Consider the following 8,897-nt stretch of genomic DNA (forward strand, 5'->3'; position numbering starts at 1 on the left):
GAGGTAACTTTAATACGGTTTAAACGTTTGAAGTTTGATTAATTTTGTTGAAATATGTACTAAGGACAGGTTAATTTCTGTATTTTTCAGTTTTTTTACCGCAGGTTGGGGCGCAAGCTAGGTGCAACCAAGAACCCCTACACTGTGTTTGTGATGATTGTGAACTATGGCTATAGGAACTGGGAACTTTGTATATGTAATAAAGGAACTCATTAAAGGCGTTTAGTTTGTATTTCTTTGGACTCACTCGACATCACAGTAAAAAACTCATGGCTGAAAACCCGGGAAAAAGAACCATCAAAATGACGGAAAAGGCACATCAGGCATTTGAGGACACAGTCGGCAAGTATAAACATAGACTGTTAAATTTATACAGAAATTTAGATTGTCTCATAACTGATATTGAGTATGAAAATATGAACTTGGATGAATTAAAATCCTTGGCATCAGACATTACCCAATCATATGAATCCTATGAACAAGTTTCAACCAAATTCAGTAAATATTTGGAAGAAAGTAGAACGGAACAAGGTCAGGAAGAATTATTATCTCATATGACAGCTGTGGAAACATTAAAATCCCAGTGTGACACGGTTTTGGACCAAATTCAATCATTTATTGACAAAATAAAACCAGTTCAAACTGTATCTGTGGTCGATAACATTTCACAGGGGTCTGTAGTCGAGGAAAATCCTCGGCATAGTGTAAGTGAATATAAAAACGGCGTTTCGGATATTATGTCAATAAAGTCGAAAACAAGTAAAACCTCAGTGCGTTCTAGCATAACTAACATCTCCAGGGTCAGTTCAGTATATATGAAACAACGAGCGAAATTGGAAGCGGCCAAAGTGAGGCTAAAATTTGTTGAGAAAGAGGCCGAATTGCAAAAATCCCTTCAGCTGTTAAAATCACAAAGAGAACTGGACGAGGCAGCAGCCGAGCTTAAGGCTATGGATGACGTTATTGACACTGGTAGCCCTATCAGACATTGTTCACAAGCACCGTCGGATGATGAGGAGTTACACAGGAAGTCTAGGACAGTTGAATTTGTGCAAAGTCAAGCCTAAAATTTGAACACCGGTTATGAAACATTCGACCCCTATTCACATAAAGTACCGTTAAACGTTGAGGCTCGAGAATTCACCCCAGGTCAGTGTGTAACTGGACTGAATGATTTGACCAAATTTATGCTAAAGAAAGACTTGCTTATGGGTAGACTCACTCAGTTTACTGATAAACCCGAGGAGTATCGTGTCTGGAAAATGTCATTCCTAAATGTTGCAAAGGAACTTGATGTAAGCCCTCAAGAACAATTAGACTTATTATCGAAATGGTTGGGGCCAGAATCTCGAAAACAGGCTGTAAGTCTACGTGCTGCAAACATACACGACCCACCCCAAGCCTTGTGTAAAATCTGGACTAGGCTCAGTGAGAAGTACGGCGCGCCCGAGCAAATTGAGTTATCTTTGAGGGAAAGGCTAAACAAATTCCCGAAATTAACGAACCGAGATGGTCAGAAATTGTTTGATCTTTCGACCAATTGTTTGCAAGTTACCCGTGTTCATACAAAACAAATGGACTGACTATGCGTGCAGATATCAAACCGAGCACAATGTTACATATCCGAAATTCAGTGTTTTCGAGAGGTTCATACAGGAAATGAGCTCGCGAATGAACAACCCGAGTTTCAATTACACCGATGGTACTGTGGTACCTAGCGTCAGCAAAGAACAACGTCGTACTGCGTCTACCGGAAGTAGGAATGCATACGTCTTTTCAAAGAAAACGGAAGTTAATAATGTGCCTACAGCATTTTTGTGCCCATTTCATGACAGTGCGAGAGAAGTGAAGCATTTGTTATCAGATTGCCACCTGTTTCTATCGAAATCCAAGGACGAAAAGAGGGAAATTCTCTTAAAACACGGCGTGTGCTTTAAGTGTTGTAAGGACAAACATTTGGCCAAGGACTGTACAGAAAAAGTAATCTGTACTGTGTGTAAAGGTTCATCGCATTGCACTATGTTTCATGATGACAAATATCAGCCCCGTCAGTCTCACGGCGAGGAAAGGACAAGTATCAGGGGAGACAATCGTAAGATAAATTCCAAGTGTACACAGTTGTGCGGTGAAACCGGTCCCTTCGTGGGGAAATCGTGTGCAAAAACGGTGTTAGTAAATATCTACAAGGACGGACAACTTAATAATGTGTTGCGTGCTTATGCCATTATAGATGAGCAGAGCAATCGGACATTGGCCAAAAGTGAGTTCTTCGATTATTTTGGAGATCATTCTACGGAAACCGGATACGTACTTTCATCATGTGCCGGTGAAATTCAGGTAACCGGGAGGCAAGGCAGCGGATACGTAATGGAATCATTGGACAAGGAATACTCATTAAAATTACCGTTGATTACAGAATGCAATCATATTCCGAATGTGAAACAGGAAATACCTACACCGGAAGTTGCACGACACTATAGTCACATGCAGGACATTGCTCATCTTATCCCAGAGTATGAAAACGATACGCCCATATTGCTTCTCGTTGGCAGAGATCTCATTTCGGAGCATCATGTGTTGGAACAGCGAACTGGACATGAACGTGAACCATATGCACAGAAATTAAAATTCGGTTGGGTAGTTGTAGGAGAATCGTGCCTAGGTCTCGTTCACAAACCTACGGTCATAACTGTGAGCAAAACGGTCGTTTTACCGGACGGCAGACCTACTCTCATGGATCCGTGTCCGAATTACTTCAAGGCTCAGTTTGAAAAATCCGATAAGTTGCCAATTGGAATGGACATATTTCAAAGAACAAAATTCGATGATATTCCTGGTTACTCGCAACAGGATAAGGAATTCATGCGTGTCATGGAAGGGGAGTTTATTAAGGACGAGTACGGTAATTGGAGTGCACCGTTACCGCTAAAAAAGGAACGACCTACTTTGTCAAACAATATGGATCAGGCAAGGCATCGCGCAGAAAATCTACGAAAGTCGTTACTGAAAAATCCTACTAAGCGCGAACAGTTTTGTGCGTTTATGCAAAACATTTTTGACAAGGAGCATGCAGAGGTAGCTCCCGAGTTACAAGACGGCGAGGAAGCATGGTATCTACCGATATTCGGGGTTTATCATCCCCAAAAACCCAACAAAATCCGAGTCGTGTTCGATTCGGCGGCAAAGTTTAATGGACATTCGCTGAACGACATTCTCATGACAGGTCCGGATCTCATAAACAATTTGGTTGGTGTGTTAATGAAATTCAGGAAGGAACGAATTGCGATTATGGCCGATGTTGAACAGATGTTCTTCAACTTCTATGTGCACAAGCGTGACAGAAACTTTCTACGTTTCTTATGGTTTCAAGATAATGATCCCACACAACCGCTAAGGGAATTTCGTATGTGCGTGCATGTGTTTGGCAACTCGTCTTCTCCGTGTATTGCCACACTTGGATTAAGGAAATCTGCTTGCGACCATATCGATTCTTCCGCGTGCGACGAGGTGTGTTGTTTCGTCAAAGAGAGCTTCTACGTTGACGATGGGTTGACCTCTGTGTCTGACGAAGGTCACGCAGTGCAGTTGTTGAGAGACACTCAAGCTCGATTACGGCAAAACGGAAACATTCACTTGCACAAGTTCTCGTCGAACAGTGTTGATGTTTTAAAGCAGTTTCCAAAAGAGGATACCAGCGAAATTTGCGATATGGACTTCGATGATATCGTTCATAGGAGTCTCGGACTACGTTGGAAAGTCGGTTGTGATACGTTCACGTTTAGTGTTTCTGATGAGGTGAAACCGTTCACCAAACGAGGCGTACTTTCTACAATACATAGTGTATTCGACCCCCTCGGCTTTGTGGCACCAGTTATTCTCGGAGGCAGACTATTAATGCGAAATGTGTTATCGTCAAAGGATCTTGACTGGGATGACCCTTTACCTCCGGACTTGAACTCTGATTGGAAAAAAATGGAGGTCTTCGCTTAAAGATCTGGAACAGTTAGAAATTTCGAGATGTTACTCCAATTCGTCATTGGAAAAGGCAATTCGTCGTGAACTACACGTATTCTCAGACGCGTCAAAGGATGCCATAGGCGCAGTAGCATACATGAAAATTTATGACGTACAGGAAAATGCTTCTGTTGGATACGTTCTTGGCAAATCGAAAGTAGCGCCTTCCCACGGACATACCATTCCAAGACTAGAACTATGCGCGGCTGTTCTGGCTACTGAACTCGGTTTATTTATATCCGAACACGTCGATGTTGTGTTTGACGCCACCTACTACTATACCGACAGTCAGGTAGTACTAGGGTATATATTTAACGACACGCGCCGTTTCTTCGTTTATGTTGCTAATCGGATTGACAAGATTCTGAAGTTATCTTCCAAACAGCAGTGGAGTTTCGTTTCTAGTGAATGTAACCCTGCCGATAGTGCGACTAGGCCAATGCGTGCGAAAGACGTTGGAAAGTCAGTGTGGTTGAACGGACCCGTTGACGTCATGAGTGATTTGCAAAGTTCGTATAGAGACCAAGTATTTCCGTTGATCGGTAACGACGACGGTGAAATAACGTTCGTCAACGAAACAAATGTCATGAAAACTCACGTTCGGAAGGACTTCGCTCTCGATTCTGACCGTTTCGCGACTAGGTTGGTTAGTGCAATAACCTTACTGAAACAAGTCGCGCATTGTCATCACAACGGAACAGACAATCCAGACGTGTTGCGTTTTGCTAACGATTCAAAGAACCTCATACTGAAGGTTGTTCAACAAGAGTTTTATTCGATGGAAATCGACTGTTTGCAGAAAGGACTGCCGTTAAACAGGAACAATTCTTTGTTGAAATTGTCGCCGTTTCTAGACGACGAGGGGCTCCTGAGGATTGGTGGTAGGATTCAGAATAGTGACATTGACTTACCTGGAAAGGGATCATTATCCCAGCAAAACATCACGTGGCTACTCTAATCGTGAGACATTATCACGAGAAATCGGAACACCAAGGCCGACATATTACGGAGGGTAAAATACGTTCTTCTGGTTATTGGCTAGTGGGAGGAAAGCGATTAATTTCCTCTATTTTACATCACTGTGTCGTGTGCAGGAAACGAGGAAAGTTTGTGGAACAAAAAATGTGTACTTTACCGCAGGATCGTTTGACACCATGTCCGCCTTTCACTTACATTGGATTGGATGCGTTTGGACCATGGAATGTGCGCGCGAGAAAAACTAGGGGAGGACAAGCTAACGCAAAACGTTGGGCTATAATATTCTGTTGCATGGTATCGAGAGGGATACATATTGAGGCCGTAGAGGAGATGAGCACATCTTCCTTCATTAACGCACTGCGGAGATTCATCGCGCTCAGAGGACCGGTAAAGCACATTAGGTCGGACAAAGGATCTAACTTCGTAGGAGCCGTTAAGGAACTTAACTTGAATGTTATTGACGTCGAGGACAAAGCCGTAAAAGACTTTCTTTCAGAGGAAAGCATCACATGGACTTTTAATCCTCCATATGCCTCCCATATGGGCGGATCTTGGGAACGGCTTATTGGTACCGTTAGAAGGATTCTGGACAACATGTTGCGTAATACTGACACTAAACACCTCACGCATGAAGTGCTTACGACTTTTCTAGCCGAAGCGTGTGCTATAGTGAACCAGCGACCACTGGTACCCGTATCTGACGACCCTGAAAACCCAGTGGTATTGTCGCCAAGTACTCTCATTACTCAAAAGACTGACGTTCCAAATGTAGATCTAACCTTGGTAGACTTCTCAGTGAAAGACATGTTTCGATCCCAATGGCGATGTGTTCAGGTATTGGCCCAGAAATTTTGGAACGCGTGGAGAAGAGACTATCTACAATCGCTACAAACGCGACAAAAGTGGAATCACGAACGTTCAAACTTGAAACAAGGTGACATTGTTTTGCTGAAGGATCATGACTCTCGTCGTAATGACTGGCCAATGGGAATTGTTGAATGTGTTTTTCCTAGTCACGATGGTCTTGTTCGTAAAGTCAGAGTTAAGACAATTCGTAATGGACGATCGGTTTCGTATATCCGTCCTATTACTCAGTTAGTACTATTGATGGCATAGTGAATTATTGTGTTGAACATTGACAGCGACAAGTGAATTTTATTGCTTAGAAACTTTAGTTTATTGTTATTCAGATAAGTTTTGATATTATATATTTTCATCGGGTTATAAATAATATGAATGTTTACAGGGTTTAAATGTAGTAGTGATTTAGCAATCAGGCGAGGAATGTAGTGAAACGCTAGTTTTATATTGTCCGTCTGCTCTGGTAGTCAGGTCAGGGTTCAGAGTTCATTCTTTGTACATCGTGGAAAAATGCATCATGGGATATGTTTACGTGAAAGTCCAAAGGAAACAGACTTACGGATTTAGCAAGGCTTAGGTGACCCATGGGGTAACTTTAATACGGTTTAAACGTTTGAAGTTTGATTAATTTTGTTGAAATATGTACTAAGGACAGGTTAATTTCTGTATTTTTCAGTTTTTTACCGCAGGTTGGGGCGCAAGCTAGGTGCAACCAAGAACCCCTACACTGTGTTTGTGATGATTGTGAACTATGGCTATAGGAACTGGGAACTTTGTATATGTAATAAAGGAACTCATTGAAGGCGTTTAGTTTGTATTTCTTTGGACTCACTCGACATCACACTCTACATTTGTACAGTTTTGAATTCCTACCACCTAAGAACACTTTACTTACCTTCAGAGACGTTGCTCAAAGATCACGAATTACTAAACCAAGACCTCGGATTAATAAACAAAGGCCACGGATTAGTAAACCGAGACCACGAATTACTAAACCGAGGCCACGGATCGCTAAACCGAGGCCACGGATCGCTAAACCGAGACCTCGGATTTAAGAAAAAAAACTGTGATGTCCATTCCGGGGCTCCGTAGTTTAGATATACACCAGGAAGAAGATACATTTTCCCATTTCCTACGACGGCGTAAGGTTACACTCTTCATGAAATCACTGGGTCATTCTTTATAGAACTGCATTGTAATCCAGTAGGTAGTTGTTTATGACATGAAATCTTAAATTGTTTACGGATTTATAAGCAGAAAACTGAGGCTTCTTCATAACGACAAAACGAGAAGCCCAGAGAGCTTTTCCCGTACAGACCTATATTATACCATTTGAATCGGGGCAAATCCCATTAAAACACACAATAGTTCTAACATCCAGTTGTACTGGGTAGACTTTTCTACCGCCCATCTGTTCCTTTTACTTCAAGACGTTTTAGGTGAAATTAGGATTAAAACTTGTATACGATAACTTGTTGTTCTAGGTGATCCCTGTGCAAGTTCCTGTTAACACAGTCCTCTCACTATGTGATCTAAAATATCGTACACACAGACCAAGTACAAAAACGGGGTATAATGTAAAGTTGGGAGAGAGGAGGGACAAGAAGCATGCCAACGTGGATATATATATATATATTTTGTCAATTTAAAATATAAATGACCAAATAAGGATTGCTTTTGCAAAATGAGAAAAATGTATGACGTCATGATGTTTAAAATAGATAAACCCATTTATGACATCATATTTTACTAAGGCTAAGTCTATGTAGGGACGCTGGCTCTTACTAAGTAGAAATATACTTTCACCACCTCCCTCGCTAGGTATGTACCATGTGTCCCGATCATGTAAGCCATTTTAAATAAGTTCTATGCCTCATAACAGTTCATAACCTGTTTAAATTTATTTAAAATGAAAATAAAATAAAACATAATGAAGATTTAATATTACAGTAATAATATTACCAAATAAAGGATGCATATGACAAGCTAAAAAGATATTCATTTAAAGATGAAACATTTGAAAATATTTAAACATGAAAGTTTGTTTTCATTTCAAAATATTGATAGCATAATGATTTCAAGCGTTGAAATAAAAAAAAACACATATTGAAACTTAAATGTACACCCGTTTGAAGAGTATCATGGGTTCATTGGGCATTTACCGAGATTAACGTCCTGGGAACAGACGAGACTTATTAGAAGTGGTGTCTCCTTAAATAAAACCAGCCCATCGCATGTCATACAAAGCAATTAGAGTGAAACTTTTTTCACCCAATGAGACAATCTCGATAGCATAGGACAGTCCATGGTATCTAGGTACTACGAAATAACACACATTGGACGTTTTGAGCTTGTCATCAAAATCAATGGGCACTAGTCTATTTCCTTGTGTAATATTAACTTCGATAAACTCGTCCGGACGTACCTACGTAAACAACTCTAGTTATTTCTTGAAAAGCACTGCACTGATCATTCGCAGATTTCATATAAAGGTTTCACTTAGTCCTTAGTTGTGCTCGTTAAATAATGGGACTGTGCAGAAATACAAAACAGATGAAAGGAGATCATCTTGAACTTTCCCAATGATAATTTGATATCACTGTTTATTGGTGGAAGGAGACAGGAAACAGTTTTCTCAAGTTTTCTATACCACTTTCATTTTGGGATCAGCATGAAAAGATGTACTGAATTAATCTTTCTCAGATTTCATATGCATGTGTCCCTGAATCCTTGGCTTTGGCAGTTAAATATTAATATCACGATTTCTTAGAGGAATGTTCAAATTTTTATATGATAAAGACGCCTAATCGTCACAAAGAATTTGACACTGTGCAATGGGGATGATTATAAATTGCTCTACAGATGTCAAATCTTCCAAATACACAAAAAACAAATACAATTTTAAAGCTCGATGTCCTTTAAATCACAGTTGTTAAAACAGACCTGTATGTTCCTGCTATAACCTTTTTGAATCATCAGCATTATGCTTGTTCATGTCAAAACAATGTGATATATCAGAGGATAGATATCAGCTTCATTACAAT

The 8,897-nt window shown here is 40.5% G+C and overlaps 2 protein-coding genes across 2 annotated transcripts; both read left to right on the forward strand.

The window, feature by feature from the left end:
- The first annotated feature begins 1,509 nt into the window (after positions 1 to 1,509).
- On the forward strand, positions 1,510 to 3,990 carry LOC132556523 (uncharacterized). The gene has a single exon (XM_060220937.1). It carries the CDS (start codon positions 1,510 to 1,512, stop codon positions 3,988 to 3,990), a length of 2,481 nt encoding a protein of 826 aa, XP_060076920.1.
- A 1,146-nt stretch (positions 3,991 to 5,136) lies between these two features.
- LOC132556524 (uncharacterized) lies at positions 5,137 to 6,108 on the forward strand. The gene has a single exon (XM_060220938.1). The coding sequence runs from the start codon at positions 5,137 to 5,139 to the stop codon at positions 6,106 to 6,108; it is 972 nt and encodes a 323-aa protein (XP_060076921.1).
- The last annotated feature ends 2,789 nt before the right edge of the window (positions 6,109 to 8,897 follow it).

The sequence above is a fragment of the Ylistrum balloti genome, unplaced genomic scaffold (genome assembly GCF_031769215.1).
Source record: "Ylistrum balloti isolate Yb309-2 unplaced genomic scaffold, AGI_CSIRO_Ybal_v1 Utg370574, whole genome shotgun sequence".
NCBI classification, from domain to species: domain Eukaryota; kingdom Metazoa; phylum Mollusca; class Bivalvia; order Pectinida; family Pectinidae; genus Ylistrum; species Ylistrum balloti.

What these genes read in the sequence shown, in the direction of transcription:
- LOC132556523 (XM_060220937.1), top strand. Translation starts at nt 1,510, where the DNA reads ATGGTCAGAAATTGTTTGATCTTTCGACCAATTGTTTGCAAGTTACCC.
- LOC132556524 (XM_060220938.1), top strand. Translation starts at nt 5,137, where the DNA reads ATGTGTACTTTACCGCAGGATCGTTTGACACCATGTCCGCCTTTCACT.